Source organism: Danio rerio, chromosome 15 (assembly GCF_049306965.1).
Source record: "Danio rerio strain Tuebingen ecotype United States chromosome 15, GRCz12tu, whole genome shotgun sequence".
Classification (NCBI taxonomy): domain Eukaryota; kingdom Metazoa; phylum Chordata; class Actinopteri; order Cypriniformes; family Danionidae; genus Danio; species Danio rerio.
The window spans coordinates 37,056,529-37,080,419 of NC_133190.1; the positions used below are offsets into that span (position 1 = coordinate 37,056,529).

Genomic DNA, 23,891 nt, shown 5'->3' on the forward strand with positions numbered 1-23,891 from the left:
TGATGTTTATGCTTCTGTGAGGTTTAATCAGCCAAAAAATCTTTCCACTGCGCAAGTGGAAAATGGACTTCAGATTATTACTCATTATTGTTCAGATTCTTCACACTGTAAAAAGTGTTTTTATTTTTGAGGAACACAAAATGGTGTGTGTTTCACCTTAACATAAAATAAATAAAATGGTGGTTGGGAATTGCAATTACAATTGAGGCTGACAATTTGACAATTGACAATTCTCATCCTTATTATTGTTTCTCACAATTTCTCAAAAAAAAATTCAGAAAATGGAGATCATTTTCTGAGGAAAAAAGACAACGTAAAAGTTAACCATTTCTAATTCCAACACTCCTTTATAAGGAAAACTAGCCTTATTATATTACATATTTTAAATTATATTACCTTTTTTACATGTAAACTCTGGATTAAAAAAACATTAAAAGAGATGTAAACTTCTAGTAACATTAAATGAATGGCATTAGAATGCTGAGATGAAAAGTTGCAATTGCCTTATTTTATTCAATAAGAGAAAAAAAACAGATTTATAATCGACTGATACTTTTTAAAAAATTCCATGGCAGAAAAATCAATCTGGATGGCGAGATAAATAAATAAATAAATAAATAAAATAAAAATGTAACAGTAAGACATACTGTAAACTCAAAATTTCAAGATATAAACAATTGTAAAAAAAAAAAAAAAAAAAAAACTTAAAATTCAGAGTTCCCCTTACAGCTCCAAAATGGAAGAGGAATTTTATTATTTGGAGTTGTAAGGGGAACTCTCACAATATTTTTTTTCTTTTTTTTACTACAAATTAATATTACAGTTCAGAAAAAAATGTAGTAGGGTTAAAAAAGTCAAAGTTGTACCATTTAGGCTCCAAATTGTAAGAGGAATTTTTTTTAAGTTAATTATTTTTAAGAATGACAACTTTCATTTTTCATAGCCCATGAGTAAAATAAAAAATTACTCAAGCAATTGTGAGTTTTTATTTTTACAATTGCAAACTCACAATTAGATCTTATTATTTCCAGACGCATCATACAATTCAGAAAAAGAAATGTGGCAGAGTAAAAAAGTCAAAGTTGCAATGTTTAAACTCAAAATTAAGGAGAATTGTTTAAAGTAATTTTTTATAATGACAATTTTTATTTTTCATATACCATAAACTAAACATTTTAAAAAGACTCAAGCAATTGTGAGTTTTTGTTTTACAACTGCAAGTTGTAGACTCAACAGTTCATCTTATAATTCAGAAAAAAAGAAATGTAGTAGGGTAAAAAAAAGTCAGTTGTGAGGTGAATTATTTTTTAAGCTAATTATATTTAGCATTCCAGTTTTCATTTTTCATATCCCATAACCAAAATAAAAAAGACTCTAGCAATTAGAAAACTAATTAGTAAACTCACACAATTAGATATTTTTTTCTTCTCAAATTGTAAGGGGAGTTGTATTATTTTTCATATCCCATGACCAAATAAAAAAAAAAGTCTAGCAATTTTGAGTTTTTATTTTGCAAATGCAAGTTGTAAACTCTCACAATTACATCCTTTTTTCTCCAAATTCATCTTACAGTTCTGAAAAAGAAATGCGTTAAATTCAAAATGCGGTAAAAAAAAAGTTGTAATGTTTAAACTCTACAATTAGGTATTTTTTTCTTTAAATTTATCTTACAATTCAGAAAAAATATATAGAATTGCTAGTTTACAACTTCTAAAATGTGAACTCACAATTTTGAGTGGAAAAAAGTCAGAATTGTGAGACAAGAATTACATCTTTTATTTTTTGCAGCCTTTCTTTTTAAGCAGGTAATTTGTCTTCATCAAAGTTTGCTTGTTGGCCCGCTGGTGCAGATGATCTGTTTACTGTGTGTGTGTTGGCAGAGTGATTGGAGAGCTGGATCAACCCATGACTCACCAAACTCCAGTAAACCAATATGCCTCCATCAGGTGCAAATGTGCTATTCTGAGGCCTGAGCCGCAAACTTTGGAATTATGTTTCTCTGACCAAGTCTGAAAAATAACATGCGCATATTTGCCAGTTATTTCAAGATCGGCAATAATAAGAGCCCATCTGTAATGTGGCATCAGACAATTTCTGTCTTTTCCCTTTGCAAGTCAGAGCCCGCTTTTACGTTTCCCAGAATGATGATTTAGCTGTTTCTTAAACGGTCACCAGTGAGGCTCGCTGAGGGACCGGGCCACCATACACTAACATTTATTTCTGGCGAGGCATAATGTTAGAGATGGTCACGTGGAATAGACGCTAATTCTTCATATGCAATCAGACTTGACGAACACCAGGCCCAAATCAGCTAAATGATGTCATTTGAAGTATGTTTTTCCCCTCTAAACGGCTATCAAACGTGATGGTTAAGATCAAAAGCACATTTGACATTCTAATTAGAGACACAATGATTCGTTTGGCTTATGTTTCAAGGAATATTTTGGGGATTTTAAGACGCTGCAGGCAAAACAGGCTTGCCATAAAGTGACTTTTAATTCAGTCTAATGTAAAGAAAATATCCAAAACACACGTTAAGCATTTTTTTTGTCAGACTTTAGCAATTTGTGTCTGTACATTTCCATTACAGTATCTATATTCAAAGGCCATTTTCTCTAAATACCATGGTGTAGTCCTTACTATACGCATGTATACTCAGTATACCTACTTTTTTCCACTGTGTGTATTACCACTTCTGAGGATCGATAATTGCGTATACTCACTTGTTTTGGGGATTAGACTTCCCTAATTTATGTATTCAATTTCACGTCTCCTTTAACTGTATACCAAATGTTTTTTTTTAACTTGCATCTTTGCAATTGGTGCATTTTTGTTTAATTTGCAGCATTCCCCACCCCTGACGAGCGCAGCAGCTGCGAGAACATTTCGTGAGTTATTCGAAGATCACAACAAATTAACTGAATGATGTCAAGCATCGTCGTCGCTTTAGCCCTCATATATTTCCATTCAGCCCCCTAAAACGTTTGCGATTACCTCATGAAGTGTGTACTGTACTTATCTGCATACATCTGAGTGACATCAGAGTGAAACATCATTTGTTGTATCGTGTTTAAAATGATTTCCTATTATGACTTATATTACGATAGGGAAATATGTAAATTAGCCTGTACGTTTTTAATTAGTTTATATTTATGCCATTATGAATTTAAAAAATGGTGGTTTTATTTAATACATGGAAAGTACATGTACTTGAGTATAGGCTAGTATTTGGGGTTTTGAAGAAGTGTGCTTTGCTTTTGTTTTCTAGATTAAAAATAATAATTAAAAAAATAATAATAATAATAATATATGCTCATATACATTTAAATACAGCTCAATATACTCAGCCAGTCTCCAGGTCAGCTGGGGTCACTATTAGCTAAGCATAAATCATTGAATTAGGATAAAAATGAATAAATTTGTTTTTATATTTTTCCTTTTTAAATGGATAGTTCACACAAAAAAAAAAAGAAAATTTGTATCAATTACTCAACCTTTACTTGTTCTAAACTGGTTTGTCTTTTTTTATTCTCTTGAACACAAAAGAAGATATTTCCAAAAAAGCTAGACACCTGTAACCATTGACTTCCATAGTATTTGTTTTTTCTTTTGTGGAAGTCAATAGTTACAGGTAACTGATATTTAGTGTATATATATATTATCTAATAAATCAAAGAAACATTGACTTTCATCGTTTTTTTTTTCTTTTTTTTTTTTGCCTACTTTTAAAATTTGGATTAGGTGGGTAATAGTACACCACCTTTTTTAGCACTACACCACTGCTAAATACATTTTTTTTTTTTTGCACTGAGCCATAAATCTCCACTTCAGCAGCTCTTTCATACACTAACCTTCACATATTAATTTATATTTACTGTATATTTTGATGATTTTTAAAGAGGTATTTGTTCGTAAATAATATGCCTAAGTACAGTATGTACAATGTTTTATTCTATAAAAAAATCCTGGCTCTTCATAGTTTTTTCTGAATTATAGAGTGAACAGGCTCATTTTTGGCTTGTCATGAAGTGACTTTTAATTCAGTCTAATGTACAGAAATTACAAAAAACACACTTTAAGCATTTTTCGCTGTACTTTAGCAATTTGCGTCCATACATTCCCATTACAGTACCTATTTTTAAAGGCCATTTTCTCTAAATTACTTTTTTTTTTCTTGGATAACCCATAAATCTCCACTTTAGCAGCTCTTTCATACACCAACCTTCACAGTTTTATTCATATCTACTGTATATTTTTGTAGATTTTTAAAGAGGAATTTGTTCATAAAAATATGCCTGAGTACAGTGTGTGCAACATTTTATTCTATAAAAATACTGGCTCTTAATAGTATTTTCTATATTTTAGAGTGAACAGGTCCATTTTTGTTTTGTCTTTTTAATTCAGTTTAATGTACAGAAAATATACAAAACACACTTTAAGCATTTTTTTGTCATACTTTAGCAATTTGTGTCCATAAATTCCCATTACAGTACCTATTTTTAAAGGCCATTTTCTCTTCTTTTACTGAGCCATACATCTCTATTTTACTCTTTCATACTGTACACCAACCTTCACGGTTTTATTCACATCTACTGTATATTTTTGAAGATTTGTAAAGAGGGATTTGTTTGTACACAATGTGCCTAATTATATACAACAATTTATTTTAAAAATAAAATAAAATTCATAGTCTCTTCATAGTATTTTCTGAATTATGGAGTGATAAAAAAGATTCCCCAAATGCCCTTTGTAAAAACGCTGTCTTTAACATGTCAAAAATATTATTTTAATATGTGAAAAATAAATAAATAATAAATTAATTAATTAAAAATTAAACCTGACCCAATCCAATGTTCAGATTTTTGTTTAGACATGTACGCAAATTAGCTCATATATATTGAAATTATGCCTCATTTGCATATTTAAATGTGATATTTTTGAAATCCTGTAATCAGTGTTGGGGAAAGTGACTTTTAAAAGTATTTTTTCTAATGTAACTTAGGGCTCATACACCCGTCGCAATAAGGTGCAAGACGTGTTTGGCACGATGTCTTGCTATTTTCAGACCAGCGCAACCCTAATTTTCCCGTTTTGCACCACGTTGTTTAAATAGCAAATCCATTTGCACCACTTTGTGGACTCATGAGTATTACAGTCTAGAAAAGAGGTGTGTTAAAGTGCAAATGGCGTGTTGCTATTTTGAAGAATTAAAATAAACTGTGCAATAGACCAGCTTAAAGTCCAGTGTAGTTGTGTGCTTTAAACGCTCACACATTGTTTAATACACAAAGGTTGTACAGCCATTCACAAATATCTTTACAAATGGAAAAAAATAATAAAGGATTAAAATGTTACCAAAATTATTATTTCCTACATAAATATAAAAACCACTGGCTGCATGCCTTCTTCATCTCGGCGGGCTTTCCTCAGTTTATTCATGACAACCTGCATTTGTATAATGTCATTATTGTTGTTATTATTATTATTATTATTATTATTATTATCATCATCATTATTTATATACATATTTATATTTGTTTTATTAAAAACAAGCTTATAGATTTGTCCACCTGTCAGGTTTTGGACCATATGGGGCATAGGACGTGTGTTTGGATATACAGTAACTCAGTTTTTTGACCACACTTCATTATTATTGTTCATTTATTCATTTGCTGGAAATTAGAACTGAATGTAGAAACAAAATTAAATATATAGGCTGATGGATGTCTTTATTGGAGTGCGTACAACACTGTTTACTTATCCACGAAAGAGAGAAAGAGAACGTAAACAGGCCGAATGGAGGAGGCTCTTTTTTCTCGCTAGTGAAGCGTTCAGTTTTTCCACTTACAAAGTCGCCATGTAAATACACAATGCGCCATGGCAAGACACAACTGGCATAAAGGGAATGGGAGATGAGACTCCCATCTCATAACTTGTTTAATGCACCTCATGCTCAAAACACACCCATAAATCATTAAGAGAATAAGCACAAGCCTGTTAGACCATACGTCATGGCGCAATGCATATTTTTACGTTTTTAAAATAGTAAAAGTGAATTTGGACACATCCTTAATGCTTTTGCACCCTGCGCTTTAGACTCTGCGCCTAGATCGTTAAAATAGAGCACTAAGTGTGTTACTTAGTTACTTTTCATCTAAAGAAATTTGTTTTTTTGTGTGTGTGTGTGTGTGTGTGTGTGTGTGTGTGTGTGTGTGTGTGTGTGTGTGTGTGTGTGTGTTTATGTATGTTTGTTTGTTTGTTTCTTTCTTTCTTTGTTTAATCTCAGCTGATTTTAAGATTTTGTAAAAATATGATTTCAATATGTTAAAAAAATATATTTTTAAAACTTGACCCAATTTAATGTTCAGATTTTTGTTCTAGAAATGTATTCAAATTAGCTTATATTGATTGAAATTAAGCCTCATGTTATTATTGTTATTGTTATTATGCCTTATGATATTATTGAAACCCTTTAATCAGTGTTGGGGAAAGTTACTTCTAAAGTAATATATCATCCAAAAATGTGTTACTTATTTACTTTTTAACGAAAGTAATGTGTTGTTTGTGTGTTTGTTTGTTTGTTTGTTTGTTTGTTTGTTTGTTTGTTTGTTTGTTTGTGTGTTTGTTTGTTTGTTTGTTTGTTTGTTTGTTTGTTTGTTTGTTTGTTTGTTTGTTTGTTTGTTTGTTTGTGTGTTTGTTTGTTTGTTTGTTTGTTTAATCTTGGCTGGGTTTAAGATTATGTTAAAATATGATTTCAATATGTAAAAAGAAAAAAAAAAATTAAACTTGACCAAATCCAATGTTAAGATTTTTGTTCAAGAAATGTATGCACATTTACTCATATTTATTAAAATCATTCCTCATATGAAATATGTAAATGTGAGAATTTAGAAATCCTGTAATCAGTGTTAAGGAAAGTTATTTAAAAAAATAATATATTACTAATAAATTACTAATATATTTTTTAAGTAACTAACTGTTACTTAGTTACTTCTTAAGGAAATTACTGCCGTTTTTGTGTTTGTGTTGTGTTTTTTGTGTTTTCATTTTCCTTATTCACCTGCAGTGTCTTGCCTTCAGGTCTTCTATCAACAACATACTGAATCAGCCACCCAAGTTCATTACTGTCAGCACTGTAAGACTGACACTCTTAAAATATATCTGCAGCGTTTGCAATTCTCCTCTTAACTTGAAAACGTCCTGTAAGATACTGTGTGCGCCGGTTCGTGCACGTCATTATACAGAAAATAGGCAAAATATAAAAAGGGCACATGTATTTCATAAAAATATCATCACTCGCATGGCGCCGTTGGGATAAATTTGAAGCTGAAGACTGGTTGTGTGTAAATGAAATCAGAGCCACGTTGCAGTTGTCATAAAACTCAGCACACATCTTGATTCCTTCAGGTTGGTAGATTACTTTTGGTTGCGTTTTTAATGGAAAAAAATTAATGAGAAATTCTAATGTTAATTTTTTTTGTCTTGAATGGAGTTTGTATGTTAAAAGGCTAAATAAACTGCTTCTAAACCGTTTGAGCTTTAAATTGTCCGTGCTAAACAATATTTTATGGGAGACGTTCTCGAAATTTTCAGCCCACGACGACTCCTAAAATAACATCTCCAGTGACTAGCGACCCCAACTATGCTCGGAGGTGGATATAAACATACAAATATTGCACACAATGGTGCACACACCAATAGGAACTGTATAAACATGAGCATATTCACAACACAAAAAAGTTGCACAGTTTAACAACCATATCATTTTTTATAATCATTATTCACCTGATTAATTTACTATCAACCTCATGAGAATGGTGGGCACAATGTTTACAGCACAAGACTCTTCTTGGTTTAATTTTGACACCCTCACTTGGAGATTATCCTGAATGTTCAGTCGTGGGCTTTATTTTTAATATATGTGAGTGCCATAAAGGTGTCAAAGTTTAACATTGTGCTGTAAAATCAATCTTCTGCAACTAACGCTATTGCTGTGACATTAATCTAGCATGATAACCCTAGGGGTCACAATCTAATGGAAAAAATATTTGAAAGGCTGATGAATTTTTATTTGCATGTTGTTGTTGTTTTATGTAACTATTAAGTATATATTAAATATATTATAAGTTAAAACTATTTGTATCTTCTGTAGGTTATGGATAAAATATGATAATTCTAATGGTTTAATAACATATATGAGGTTTTTGGAAATCACCAAGCGACCCCCACTTTAAAAAAACACTGTTTTATGGATAAACTGTGAGTTGGTAAAATGTTTACACTTAAAATTTCTTAAAACGATCACATTTAGAAACAAACCATTTTAAATTCTATATCAAATTGTATTTAAATAAATAAATAATAGTTGTTACATATTTGGACAAATTTAAATTAAACATTATATATGAATATTAGATAATAAATGGGAGAATTAATTTACCAAATGAAATATAAAAATAAGAAAAAAAGTAAAGTTCAGACTGACTTTAGGAATAATATTAAGCCCTTGAATATTGAAGAATAAAACATTTTGAAAGCAACGTTCATTTAAAGTTTGATGTTTATTATTTAAAAAAAATGAATGTGATATTTTTTTTTGTTTTTAAGATGCTGCTCGGACTGCCTTTAGAAATAGCTAGTTTTTTAGCCATTAATAATTGAATTATTGAATCAATTAAATATTTTTTTTACTATTTATATTTTCTTTATATAAAATAAATAGATAGAAAAATATATAAATAAATAAACATATAAAATGTGCAATAAACTATTAAAAACAGAAATATATATAATTAACATTATATATAGAAATAAATGGCAACATATACAGTTGAACAAAAAATTGGCCTCCTGTGAAATATAAATTATTTTTTAAATATTTACCAAGTGATGTTTAAGATTTTTTCAAGACATTTTAAAGATAATAATTTTGAAAACCGATTTCAAATAACAAATTTTTTTGTCTTTGCCTAGATGGCAGCACATATTTTTTTGTTATTTTGTAAGACACTAATAATCAGATTAAAGTTCTAATTTAAAGGCCTAACTAGGTTAATTAGTGTAACCAGGCAAGTTATGTTAATTAAGCAAGTGAATTCCAGTGAATGCAAATAATTATTTTTCATGAGTCTAACATCCATGTGTAAGAAAACATACAATATGACAAAAGTCATCTGACAAAAGTCAGAAAGATGAAGTCATCAGAAAAAAATAGCAATAAAAAAATTTGAAGCACCAAAAGCAGCCCATAATAACGTCAATTTGAATACTAATTAGGCTATTTTTGCTATCCATGAACTTTAAAAATGTTTTGTTTGTTTTTTTATAACAAAAACTTTAATTTCTTATGTATTTTTTAAATAAGTATTTTTTCATATTATTCTACATATTTAGCAAATCTTTTTGGTACCTCAAAAAGTGTGGTTATGATGACCATCCGACAAGCTAATCCAGCTAAAAATAGAGCTTTAAATGTCACTAAAATGCAGTATTTACAACTGCAAAAAGGTTCACTCTTTAAGACAAAGAACCACCCTTATAAGTAGAAAACTAATATAATAGGAAACACTGTGAAAAAATTCCATGCTCTGTGAAACATAACTTGGGAAATATTTTAAAAAGAAGGAGCTATAATACCAATAATAATTATGACTTCAACTGTACACCCCTAAAAACATTTAGCGTTATCAATAGAATGCTGCGCTAAACTCAATCAAAGATAGTTTTAATTAGCCAGTGCAACATTATCATTAGTATTCATTTATCATGTGCAGAGCAGCGGTGGCCCTTCAGTCACAGTCAAGAGCTCCAGCAGGTTCACACAGAGATCACGTTGCAGGAGACGGATCTGTTTACTTGTCGTGTGGCAAGGTTTTTAATTCTAAGCCTTGGGAATGAATCCCCAGAGAATAAAGCATAATTTCAGGCCACAGATGCCACTTGCTTATCTAAAAGGCAAAATACTGCAACGTGTTGAGGTCAGAATTATTAGCCCTCCTGGTAACTTTGAGTTCTTTTAGATTTATTCCTCAATTTCTGTTTAATGGAGAGAAGATTGTTATCAACACATTTCTGAACATGATAGTTTTAATAACTCATTTCCAGAGTTGGGTCTAATGCATTCCACGGTAACATGTTACTGTATTCTAAATACATTTTTGAGGAACACAGTAATGTAATGAATTATATTTTAAATTTGTCTAATCTGATTACTGTTACTAAAGTCAACGTAGTTGCGTTACTTAAGATACATATATAGATATATAGTTTTTGGAAGAAAAAACATGCTTCTTTTAGATAACTTTTTCTCCTGCAACATCAGTTAATAAGCATGCGCTTTTAAATAGCTGAAGAACGCGAGCTGCTGCTGTTGAGAGTGATTGCTTCTTCAAGTGGAAATACAGACATTACTTTGATTTCATTGAGCGTAAAAATACAAATATTGCTGTGAAATGCTGTCTAAAGAACTTTTGACTGCTTTTCAAGAGTTCACACTTAGCTGATGACTGATTATTAAGCTTGTTTGCTGTCCCGGTAGAGAGCCCGTTTGCAGGGCGAGAGTGAAGTTTGAGCTCAGGTAGATCTCGAGAACTAATGAACAGATAGTGATTGCTCTTAAAGGATAACTATTAATTAGAAGCATGTCTATAGTGCCGATTTGGATTAGTCAATTAACTTAGGTTGCATGTTTTTTGACGGTGGGAGGAAACCGGAGAACCCGGGGGAAAACCATGTGAGCACGAGGAGAACATGTAAACTCCGCACAGAAACGTTGGCTGGCCTGGTAAAGTCTAGAACCAGTGATGTTTTTGCTGTGAGGCAACAGTGCTAACCACTGGGCAACCGTGCCATCTAGGAAAGGAAAGGAGGAAAAGTAGGGGTGGAAGGAGGGATTCTTCAAAACGAAGATGGCTGTCATATGGAACTTAGGGTATTTATAGTGGCTTAGGAATCGTTTGGTAAATCATAAATTGAATAATGCAGGGCCAACTGCAAGCAATCGTAAGCCCGTGATCCTCTCGAAATTAGTTAATAAATAAACTTCACTTAACCAGCAACTTGTTCAAGCACTTGAACAGAAAGCATTCTACGAAATACTCATAACCAAGGAGGACATCGGCGCCCAAAAACATGGCGGCCCAACTCAGCCTAAATTCAATTTATGTGCAGGACACGTTTTCTGAAGAGTTGCATGTAATTTTAGATGACTTTAACTGCAGTTCGGCAGCTTCACTTTCACTTATGAACATATCAGTCATGCCCCTGTGACAAACTGGGCAATTAGACACAAATAAGGAGTTAGGACTGGTGGAAGAGTGTTGTTTGAATGGAATTTAATAACGCACGCCTAATGGAAAGAAAAAAACTTCAGCATTTCGCGATGTATGTGTGTGCGGTCTTTTACTGACAGCCACGTGTGTGGATCTTGTCGAGAAATATGGCGGAAAGTCCTACATGGCAGTAATAGTTTGACTGCGATGTTTACTTCAATAATGCCACTAATAAAGGCATACTCCACATGTCCTAATTCCATTTCTGTTTAGTTCAGCTATGACTTTAGTGGGATTAATCAAAAATCGCTATTTACATGGTGACTCTTAATCAAAGTATTGTCTTAATTGTATTAAAATATATCAAAGTATTAGCGTCCCATGTATATGTACTCAATGTTCGACTCAACCACACCGTCAGGGCTCTGCGAACTTGGCTTTGTGAAGCAGCATTTTCTGTATGCACGTACATCAAAAGCAATTATGCTATGGCCAGTGTTGCCAGACGTACGATAATTATGGTATTGGTACGATAATTTCGACATCAGTAAGATGTACGGTCAGTAATGAAAAAAAAATCCAATAGTGTACAATAATTAAAAAATTTCATGGCATTTAAAATGAATTTCATTGTAATCTTAGGACTTATTTACTTATTGATCTAGCTGCATCTTTTGTCTACTCTCTGTGAAGAGAATGTGGGTTTACGCACGTTTTCTTTCTCACTTATGTTTCATTTTATCAGCCAATCAACGTGGAGAATGGCTCTCTCTCGTAAGTTAACGTTTCTGCCGTGCGCGTCCGTGCTTAAGTCAGTCATTTTTAGGTTGAGGTTGATCGTTTACGCAATAAAGTTTTAAAAAGTAGTGCTGAAAAGGAAGGTGAGAAGGACAGGAGAGTTTGCACTTGGTGTTCTTGTTTTTCCCCCATTCTAATTCCTCATGTGAACGTGTTTTTCCAAAGTTAATCTCATCAGAACAAAGCCACGAAATCGGCTCATTAGAGATACTCTGAATAGGCTCGTGCACACCTCAGAGTGCGTTAAAAAATCGGGAAGGTGCACTGCTATCATGCCAACCAGCACTATGTTGGGGTCCCTGACGGCATCCGATTTGTACCCCAAAACAAATCCCTTAACATCCGGTTGTTGTTGGGTTGGGGGCTTAAGTGAAATTAGCCAATCTTTGGGGGGGGTCCTAAAAGGTTGAAAACCCCTAATCATAAGGCTAATCATTTTGACCTTAAAATTGTTTTAAACAGTTTAAAAACTGATCTTATTTGAGCCGAAATAAAACAAATAAGACTTTCTCCAGAAGAAAAAATATTATTCGCAAATACTGTGAAAAATTCCTTTCTCTGTTAAACATCATTTAGGAAACATTCGGAAAAACAAAACAATTCACAGAAGGGCTCATAATGTTGACTTCAACTGTATATAACGCACTCGCATGGCTCATTGAGCAGTTAAAAATGCTATGAATGACCTGCCAATGATGTCATTTCCAAAACAGCAGGCATTATGTCATCTTATTTATGTCTGCGAGAGTCAATAAACTTCAATGGTTTAATAAGATTACATCGCTGTTTGGTTAAAACATCAAATAACTACAACAAGCCATATTTCTCGGGCTCCAAATAAAGCGTCATGTGCTATTTATTTCACATGTGGCCGCAGGAAGCGACTTCCCACGCACAGACCAATTTGTTAGATGGAACGGCAAGGGCGGAAGTGGACAAAAACTTCCTTCGCCTCTCCTGTTACTTCACTGCAGCCAGAAAAACAGAGCTTGCAGAAACATCTGGAATACAATAGTCCCACTCCATAGCCACAGCTGGACAGAAAACCACCGAACACAGGAGGGGAAAAAGCAGCGGTAGCTTCTGACAGAATGATTGATGAACAGGTAGGAGGTCGCGGTCGGTCTTCTCACCTGCCTTTCCGTGAGATCCAGGTTTACTGCGATTTCGTAACGCCTCAATCTGGTCAAATAGTTGTGATGGGCGAATTCGGCCTCCAGTTCCCGAATCTGCTCTTTGGTGAAGGCCGTGCGCTCTTTCCTTGGCTTGCTGCTCACGTCCGATTTGTAATTCCCATCTTGGGACTCTTAAAAGAAACAACAAGAAGAGAACAGTTGATGGATGCCGATGGCTTTGAAATACCATCAGTTCATGTCTACTAGGGGTGAAGGATATTCGGGAAAAACTGACATTGCGATAATTTGTATATTTATATAGTTAAAGTCAGAATTATTAGCCCTCCTGTATATTTTTCCCCAATTTCTGTTTAACGAAGAGAAGATTTTTTCAACACATTTCTAAACATAATAGTTTTATTAACTCATTTCTAATAACTGATTTATTTTATCTTTGCCATGAAGACAGTAAATAATAATAATAATTTAATATTTTCATGATACTAGTATACAACTTAAAGTGCATTTTAAAGGCTTAACTAGGTTAATTAGGTTAACTAGGCAAGTTAGGGTAATTAGGCAAGTCATTGTATAACTGCGGTTTGTTCTGTAGACAATCGAAAACAAATATTGCTTAAGGGGGCTAATAATTTTGTTCTTAAAATGGTTTTAAAAAAAAATATAAAACTTCTTTTATTCTAGACGAAATAAAACAAATAAGACTTTCTCCAGAAGGAAAAAATATTATAGTAATTACTGTAGAAAAACTTGCTCTGTTAAACATCATTTGAGAAATATATTTTTAAAAAAATCACAGAGACAAATAATTTTGACTTCAACTGTACATTGCAATATGAATATACTATTACAAGATGACTTAAGTAAGTCTATTTGGAAAGAATTCATCATTTTACATTGACTGGGATGATTTTGTAGGGGAAATGCATGTGCATAAAATACGTAATATTACACAAAAATATACATGATATAATAAATTAAAGCAGAGCATTGGGAGCAGAAAGAGGGGAAGGATCGGTAGGGGAGTGCAGGGCACAAAGTAACCTGGGGTCAATGTAACAGATTTTAAGGTGTTTGCTCAGGGTTAACCATGGCATTCTTCCAAGGTTTTCACCACAGTGTCAGCAGACGTCTTCCTGCCAATTATTGAAAAAGTTTGGCGAAATTCGGATGGGGAACACAGAAGAAACCATTTATACAGCATAAAAGTTTTTATTATAGTAAATATTTTTTTTTATTTAAAAAAAATCTGTGAAAGTATGAACATAATATCTTATATTGTTGTGATCACCGTCTTCAAGGCTAAAAGATGAAACCATTTTGAAAGATGTAAAAAACACACAGTGACTGCTAGCCTGTTTTGAGGAAAACACGACACAGCGGGGTTAGTTCTAACAGGGTGTTACAATTATGCCACACACTGTTGGACACCAATAAACAAAATAATTGTTTGAATTTTGAGTGTAATGCCGAGAAATTTTGAAATAAAATGTTTTTAACAGAAAATATTTTATTGCTAATAATGCAAACAAATGCATTGTATAATAATGGATAATAATGCAAATAGACTCAAATGTGTTTATCCAATAAACAAATGAATAAACATACTGTGCTATGTATAATAAAAAAGAAATAAGCCAGTATACTGAGGAAATATAGCTGCTATTTAAAGTAAACTGAATTTAAATTAATTGTGTGAAATCTGCCTTTGTAAGCATGTGTTACAACTAACCCCCTGTCTGTTACAACTTGCCCCACAGGTAGGGTAAATAGTAACATTTTTACTCCTGGCACTTTTGGCAATACTGCACAGAACCCATAGGTCTGGTGATCATAATTTCTGTGCTCATTTGTAGGAGAGGCTTGTGTGTTATTGGTAAAAATATGGTTTGTCTATTACTTTGTTTATTATTTGACCAAAACCAAAAAGTGTTACTTTGTGACCCGCTCTCCCCTATAGGGAATTTAGCAGGTTGATTTAGCAGGTTGGCATGAGCAACATAGTGCCATATGTTGGCACACTTAACCCCTTTGGTTTCATTTGTTCATCTTCTTTTCTGCTTAGTGCCTTTATTATTCTAAGATCGCCACAGCAGAATAAACCGCCACTCATTCGCCATTCAGTGCCCTTCCAGCCACTGGGAAACATCCATACACTTTTATTCACACTCATACACTACAGACAATTTAGCTTGCCCAATTCACCTGTACCACATGTTTTTTGACCGTGGAGGAAACCGGAGCACCTAGAGGAAACCCACATGAACACGAGGAGAAACATGCAAACTCCACACAGAAACGCCAACTGACCCAGCTGAGGCTCGAACCAGCGACCTTCTTGCTGTGAGGCAATTGTGTTACCCACTGCGCCACCGCATCACCCCCACTTTAGTTTAATAGTTTCAATTTGCTTAAAATCTTACAGTCAAAGGCCTTAAAAGCACATCCAAAGCAAAATCTTTCAAACTATTTGATTGGAGTTCAACTGTGACACCACAGACCACATGTTTTGAACTAGCTCCTGGTTAATCATAATCCCAGCTTGACATTTCAGATCCTGCGATATGACTATTGCAGGTTTGCACATTTTACATTCAAATTTGATTTGTCACATAAACAGTCATATACTGTAGATTATGCTATATGCTTACACGACCACTCGTGACATTAAAATAATAACAATGACAAAAACAATAATAATAATAATAATAATAATAATACCTATCTTAATCATGGAGAAATCGAAGTTACACAATATAAAACAAATGCAAGTATAAAATATTTAAAGACTTTAGATATAGAGCCATGTTTCTCAACCATGTTCCTGGAGGACCACCAACACTACATGTTTTGGATGTCTCATTTGTCACTGCCAGCCATTACAGGTCTAGTCTCTGCTAATGAGTTGATGATCTGAATCAGGTGAGTTTAGTTAAGGAGACATGGAAAATATGCAGAGCTAGTGGTCCTCCAGGAACGTGGTTGAGAAACACTCATGTAAAATATGTGTCAGTAGAAAAAAAGTACAAAGTATAAAAATATAAAAGAGCTTTCTGTACAAGTGTAAACATAGAAGTGTTTCTAACAAAGTGCCTAGTGCATTAGCAAGGATGGAGTGTATCCTTCGATATCATACAACCCGATAGCAATGCTGAAAGGATAAGCCCAAATTTCAACGCAACCCATTCATTTTTCTTCATCTTAGTCCCTTTGTTCATCAGGGGTCGCCACAGAGGAGTGAACCACCAACTTATCCAATATATATTTTACACAGCAGATGTCCTTCTAGCTGCAACCCAGTACTGGGAAACACCCATACACACTCATTCACACACATACACTACGGCAATACACATTTAGTTTATTCAGTTAACCTATACTGAATGTCTTTGGACTGTGGAGAAAGCCAGAGGACCCGGAGAAAACCCATGTGAACATGCAAACTCCACATAGAAATGCTAACTGATCCAGCCAGAACTTGAACCAGCAACCTTCTTGCTGTGAGGCAACAGTGCTAACCACTGAGCCACCATTCCGCCCTCAACGCAACCCAATTAAAACCAATCACTGTAGGGTTGACATGGCAGAAATGTCAGATATAATACAGGAGAATGAGGAATACCGCCAGTCATATTTTGTTTTTACGATGGCGCGATCGTTCATGCCAGCTGTTTGTAAAAGCCAGCCCCAGCCGTGAGTTTTCATAAACCGCCACATCGATTCTCACAATGAGCTCTTTCCAAAGGCTTCGTTTTGACTCACTGTTAATGGAATCCGCTGCCCTTGTAGTTTTAATATGGAACAAAACAGCACCGGAGGATGTGTAAAAATATATTTCCTTAGTTTTTATTTACCTCAAAATTTTTACGAGCGTCTTCCACTCGCGGCTCGCGGGCTGCCAACTCGCTTACAATTTTCAGTGGACTGTTTCTTATTCCCTTCCTCGCTCTTTTGCTGTCAATTACAGTCAATTGCTTTCCCAAGTTTCAGATGTTTTTTTTTTTTTTTTTGGAGTGACAGAACATGAGCGCATAAAAGCACATAAATATACAATTACATGTGGTTCTTGCAAGAGCTCAATTACGTCAAGTCTAATCTCAAATGGGAAACACAAAAGGTCAGCGAGGAAATGTCAGATTACACCGGCAATCAATCCTAGCAAAGACACATGAAGTTCTGTTGCTTTGATGCAGAAGAAATGAAATTTTCTTCTTTTTTTTCTTAATGTAGGTTTTTTATGGTAACTGCAAGCTGCTGTGACTCACTTGCGAAGCTTTCTGCTTCACTTACAGTATCTATGGGTGTGGAGTGAGCGCTAATCCAACTAGCAATCCAAAACCAAAGCTGTAAATAGAGTCTGTTTAATGAAATCTTATCAGCGAGTGGTAAGGCCTGTTATGCCACTTCAACAGATATTTCAAATACATTTCATCTTAGTTGACTCAAAAATTTAAATTCACAGTGCTCACTGTAAAGCTGTCATAAAATTCTGTCACTCATTAGACAAAAAACATCTTATTATCTTTTTTCTTTCTTGTATAGATGAAGCAAATCAACAGATTTGTAATTTCCAATCAACTTCCATTGGTCAGCAAAAAATACAGCCCCGCCTCCAAGCCTACACCATTGGTTAAGACAGTGTTCATGTGTCAGGCTGGTTGAATTCTCAAGCAAATCTAACAATGTCACTGTGACTCATTTGGGGTTGTTGCTAGATGAGATACGGTTGCGGCCAGAAATTAACCAGAATTATTTATATCATTTATTAAATTAAACATTAATTATATTTTATTAAAGTCTCCCTAAACCCCACGTCACAGTAGTTATTTATAAATTTACCCATTAAATTACATTTTATTAACATCTACCCAATACCCCAACCCTAAACCCAACCCCCACAGTACTGTAAAAACTACTTCCCGAGCATTATTTATATTATTTATTAAATTACCCATTAAATTGTAATTTATTAGCATCTACCCTATACCCCAAACCCTAAACCCAACCCCCACAGTACTGTAAAAACTACTTCCCGAGCATTATTCATATAAGTATTTATTAAATTACCCATTAAATTGTAATTTATTAACGTATACCCTACCCCAAGCCTAAACCCAACCCCCACAGTACTGTAAAAACCGAAATTACACAGAATATTTTCCATGTTATTTATTGAATGACCAATCAAATAGTACTTTATTAATGTCTACCCAAACCCTAAACCCCACCTTCACAATAATATAAAAACCATAATTGTACCAGATATTTTTGTTATTTAATAAATTACCCAAAAATGGTATTTTATTAACATCTACTCCTACCCAAACCTAAATCCAACCATCACAGTACTGTAAAAACAGTAGTTCCAGAGTATTATTTATTAAATTTCCCATTAAATTGTATTTTATTAACGTCTACCCCAACCCAAACCCTATACCCAACCATCACAGTACTTTAAAACAGCAATTATACAGAGCATTTATTATATTATTTATTAAATTACCTATTAAATTGTATTTTATTAATGTCTACCCCTACCCAAACCCTAAACCCCACCTTCACAATAATATAAAAACCATAATTGCACCAAATATTTTTGTTATTTGATAAATTACCTAATAATTTGTATTTTTTTAACATCTACCCCTACCCAAACCCTAAATCCAATCATCACAGTACTGTAAAAACAGTAATTCCTAAGTATTATTTATTAAATTACTCAAAAAATTGTATTTTATCAACGTCTACCCCTACCCCAACCCTGAACCCAATCATCACAGTACTGTAAAACAGTAATTATACAGAGTATTTATCATATTATTTATTAAATTACCCATTAAATTGTAATTGATTAATGTTCACCCCTACCCAAACCCTAAACCCCACCTTCACAATAATATAAAAACCATAATTGCACCAAATATTTTTGTTATTTGATAAATTACCTAATAAATTGTATTTTATCAACGTCTACCCCTACCCAAACCCTAACAGTAATGTAAAAATATTAATTATTGTTGTACAGTTCACGAAAATGATGCAATATTGATATGAGTTGTATCCCATCTATACTTTACACTCATTTTGGAAAGGACATCTCAAGCTTTTTTTGATAGAGAAAGTACATTATCAGACTTTTATTTTTAATTTCAAACTGATTTTTACAAAAGTTCCTGTCAACCGCCATTGGTCTGCCAGATGGGATGCAGCTGTGGATACTCACTTCAATATTTCATTATTTTTGCGACACTTTACCACAGTAATTATAATTTTTACATTACCGTGAGGGTTGGGTTTAGGATTTAGGTAGGGGTATATGTTAATAAAATACAATTTAATTGTTAAATTAATAAATAATATGGGTAACACTTGGTATAATGACTGTTTTTACAGTAATGGTTGGGTTTAGTGTTTGGGTAGGGGTATTTTAATAAAAGACAATTTAATTGAGTAATTTAATAAATATTATAAATAATACTCTGTATAATTACTGTTTTGACAGTACTGTGAGGGTTGGGTTTAGTGTTGTGGTAGGGGTAGATGTTAATAAAAGACAATTTAATGGGTAATTTAATAAATAATTTGAATAATACTCTGTTTAATTAATGTTTCTACAGTACTGTGATGGTTGGGTTTAGGGTTGGAATTGGGGTAGACGTTAATTAAATACAATTAATGGGTAATTTGATAGATAATATAAATAATTCTCGTTAACTTACGGCAACAGCTGTATCCCTTCTAGCAACAACCCCATGTCAGGCTGGTCGATTTATCAAACATAACAATGTTGTCATGACTGAACTGGAAAAGGCAAAGCTGCTCTCATTTATTCATTTTCTCAACAGTTTTAACAACAATCACTGAAAACATGTTGTTTTGACTCAAAAGGAAGGCAATTTAATCATTATTTCCACCTTTTCTTTCTTTCTTTTTTTTAAGAAATGTGCATTTATTGTGACCACAAGTTGCTGTGACTCACTTGCAAAGCTTTTTGCTTTATTTACAGTATCTATGGGTGTGGAGTGAGCACTAATCCAACTAGCAATCCAAAACCAAAGTTGTAAAGCAAACAGAGTATACTTTAATGAGATACTATTCGCAAGTGGAGAGACCTGCTCTGACATTAGGGCACAAATTGCATTGTTTTTCAATGTACTTTTGTACCTTGTATCTTAAAGGGCCAGTTCATCCAATAGTAAAAATTGAGAAATATTTACTCACCCTTCATACGGATATGAAACTTGACAAAAAGGACATTTTTTGGTCCATTCAATGTAAGAAAATAGCTGCAATTCCACCTAAAGTAATTAAATGCACTTGTATAAAGTGTGAGAGAATAAAATTATAAAATCGTCACTTCTGAGGAAATGAATGTGATATAATTAATAATAAAATTAAAGTTTATGCAATTAGGGAAACCCCTGTTACTTTTTTCCCTTTCAAAATAAATGAGTCACCATCATAGATAATGCACATATATTCTGAATCAAATTAAGAAGTGAATCACAACATTATACACTTTGTTTTGAAGCAAATACAATATGAATATTAAAAAATTTACTAAAAAATAAAGGTATACGATAGTATATCTTTAATGAGACAAAGAACTACAATCCCATGAATCACCGTCAATGACAATCATGTCAACCGAGAAACATTAAAATGTAAACCTTTAAGTAAAGTTGTTATTTTCATTATTTTATAGTAACAATATAGCTAAATATTATTTGTTTGCATCAGTTACAGTGATGTAAAGTAGTGGGCGGAGCTAAACATATATTTTGGCACACGTTGCAAATTACGGCTCTCTGATTGGTGGAATTTTTTATACCTGGCATTACGGGTGATGTAGTTTTTCTGCATATACTCCAGTTTAATTTACATTAATGCAAGCAGATGGATTCAACAAGGACAAATACAACTCATAACATTAATGAATGAATTCCCCTATAGAGAAAATGAATGCGGTTTTCTCCATTCTATGGGTTGCCATGTCAGGTCAGACTCTCAAACAACCAATGAACAAAATACTTTCACTATCTCTGCATGACAAACTGGCATAGAGCGAAGCATTTAAAACGATTATAGTTTTAATATACCCATCGCCTGCAAGGTCTCAATGTGTGTGAATGTTCAGATGAAGTGTCAAATCTCTGCTGCGTCACGACGGCTATAAACACATGCCAGACGTGTTATTTACAGGTCGAGAACTGCAGAGGCTAAAGAATCAGGAATGCTTTGAGCGATGATGATTTTGCAGTTTAGTGACTCATTCTGAAGAATTCATTAAAAAAATGGTAATGGTGTAAATTCTAGCAACCCCATACATAAATCTGATACATGGAAAATATGCAAATTACATATATGACATAGAGGATGATATTTGGAATTTATTGGAATATTGTAAAAATTTTGCTTCATATTTATTTTTTCAACCATTGGGAGTTTAAATATGTACATATATGTTCAAATATATTAGATTTCACATGAACACATTTAGTAAAGTCCTAAATTATTCATACCCCTAGCAAAATCTGACTTGTTTTGTTTAAATGTAGATTTTTCCACAATGATCCCTCTAGTACATCGTCTTAGTAAGCCTGTGTCAAAAAAAAATATGTTGAATAAAAACTGAATAAAAGCTTGAATACAAGTAATTTTAAGTCTGAATTTGCCAGGGGTATGAATAATTTTGATCTTGACTGTATAAAACATTAAAGCTAGTGTGCTTTATTTTAACGACCTAGATGCAAAGTCTAAAGCACATGATGCAAAAGCATTAAAGGTGTGTCCGAATCCACCTTTGCTATTTTAAGAAGGTAAAAATACGCATGGCGCCCCGCGCATGGTCTAACACGGCTGTGCTAATGTACATTAAACAAATCAGAGTCTCATCTCACATTCCCTTTAAGAGTCGGGCCATAGCGCATGTGCTTTTTACATTGCAGACTTTGTAAGTGTTCAAATTGAATGCTTTAATAGTGAGAAAACAGTTAAACAGACCATCTGCAGCGTGATGATAAAGAACGAGCCATTTCCGTTCAGCCTCTTTACTTTCGCTTTACTTTTACTCCTTTACTTTTGTGGATAGGGAAACAGTGTTGTACGCACTCCACTGAAGACATCCAGTAGTCTACATAATTAATTTTGTTTGTTAGGCACAAAGATTTGTTTCAAAACTATTTTTAAATTCAGTTCTAATTTCCAACAAATTAATAAATGAACAGTAATAACAAAAGGTGGTCAAAAAACTTCCAAACACACGTTATATCCAAACACACGCCCTATTCTTATGCCCTAAATGGTAACACAGACGTCTCCTAACTCAAAACTTGTTTTTATTAAAACAAATACAAATATGCATATAATAAATAATACTGCTAATAATTATAACATTATATAAAAGCAAACTGTCATTAATAAACAAAAAAAAAAGTTTTATATTTATTTGAAATCTAAAGATTTTTGTGTATTGCTGTACATATTGTGTGTACTAAGCAATGTGTAAGTGTTTGGACCAGCATAGGTGCATATCTAACATGCTCTGCACTGAACTTTAGAGCTGCTTTTACTTGGTCAATGGCGTGGGTTTATTTCAGTTCTTTAAAATAGCAACGTATTATGTGCTTTAACACGCCACCTTTTTAGACCAGAACACCCATGAGTCCACAAAGTAACGCAAATGGATTTGCCATTTAAACGACGAGGCACAAATTGTGAAAATTAGGGTTGCGCTGGTCTGAAAATAGCAACAAATCGCAAAAAAAAAACATCTTTTGCCTTATTGCACTGGGTGTATGATTGAGTCCTACATATTTAAACATTTATGTTTAAATGATTTTTTCCAATATTCCAAAATATATGTTGTATATATGAAACACACAAATGTACAATTCACATGTAAGTTTGTATGTCCAACTATGCAATTTGCATAAATTGTCAGACATCATATTTCTATGTGGGACAGTTCATCAAACTGGCAATGACTGAACCAGTTTTTGGTGATTTCACCAGATGTTTCTTAAAGAGTTTGGCTGAATGTGGCTCTGATTAAAACAAGCGCAGAAAGGCACATTTACAGCGGCCATAGTGGAGTGAGAAAAACCAACATGAGCTGTGTTTTGCGAATTGAGCTGCTCCGAGTTAAAGCAACTTTTCCCGGCTTCCCGACAAGGCGGTTACACCACAGCAATTAGGCCTGCGCCTTAACTTTTATCTCTTCTTTAAAAAAAGAAAAAGCACTGGGGAAAAAGCTGAAGGCCTGAGCTTTCAAGGATGATTTTAAAAACTACAGCTACAATGAAAATGTAGACATCTCCTTTAATATTCTAGCTGGGACTGAGCTTTATTGGTGGAAAAAAAAGAGAACCCAAAATGAATATCATGCAAAGCCACATGACAAAATACACGCTAGACTGCTGTCCTGCATCCAAACCAGGCATGTGCTGTTTTATTACAACAGCCACACATGTTTTGAATAAATCAAACAATATATCCTAAAACGAACATGTGTTTAAATTCATTTTAAAATACGCTGACATTTTGATTATTAAATCAGCCCTTGTTGCACTGATTGGTGCTCATTATAAAGATTCTATAAAGCAAATGTGCTTTTAGCATTTGCCTGCAAATGAGGAAGTTATTAAGATGAGTCCTAAAAAAAACATTAAAATATTTAAAAACAACACAA

The 23,891-nt window shown here is 33.4% G+C and overlaps 1 protein-coding gene and 1 long non-coding RNA gene across 2 annotated transcripts in view; both read right to left on the reverse strand.

Annotated features, from left to right (window-relative positions):
* meox2a (mesenchyme homeobox 2a) overlaps positions 1-23,891 on the reverse strand; it is a 33,291-nt gene that overhangs the window by 4,062 nt on the left and 5,338 nt on the right. The window contains exon 2 of the mRNA XM_017351207.4: positions 13,202-13,374. Coding sequence (XP_017206696.1) covers positions 13,202-13,374 — 173 coding nt within the window. The remainder of the gene's footprint in view (positions 1-13,201; positions 13,375-23,891) is intronic.
* On the reverse strand, positions 17,212-19,192 carry LOC141377886 (uncharacterized). The gene is made up of 3 exons (XR_012390987.1): positions 18,921-19,192; positions 18,663-18,816; positions 17,212-18,113 (listed from the first exon to the last, which is right to left on the reverse strand). It is a non-coding gene; the product is annotated as an uncharacterized lncRNA (long non-coding RNA).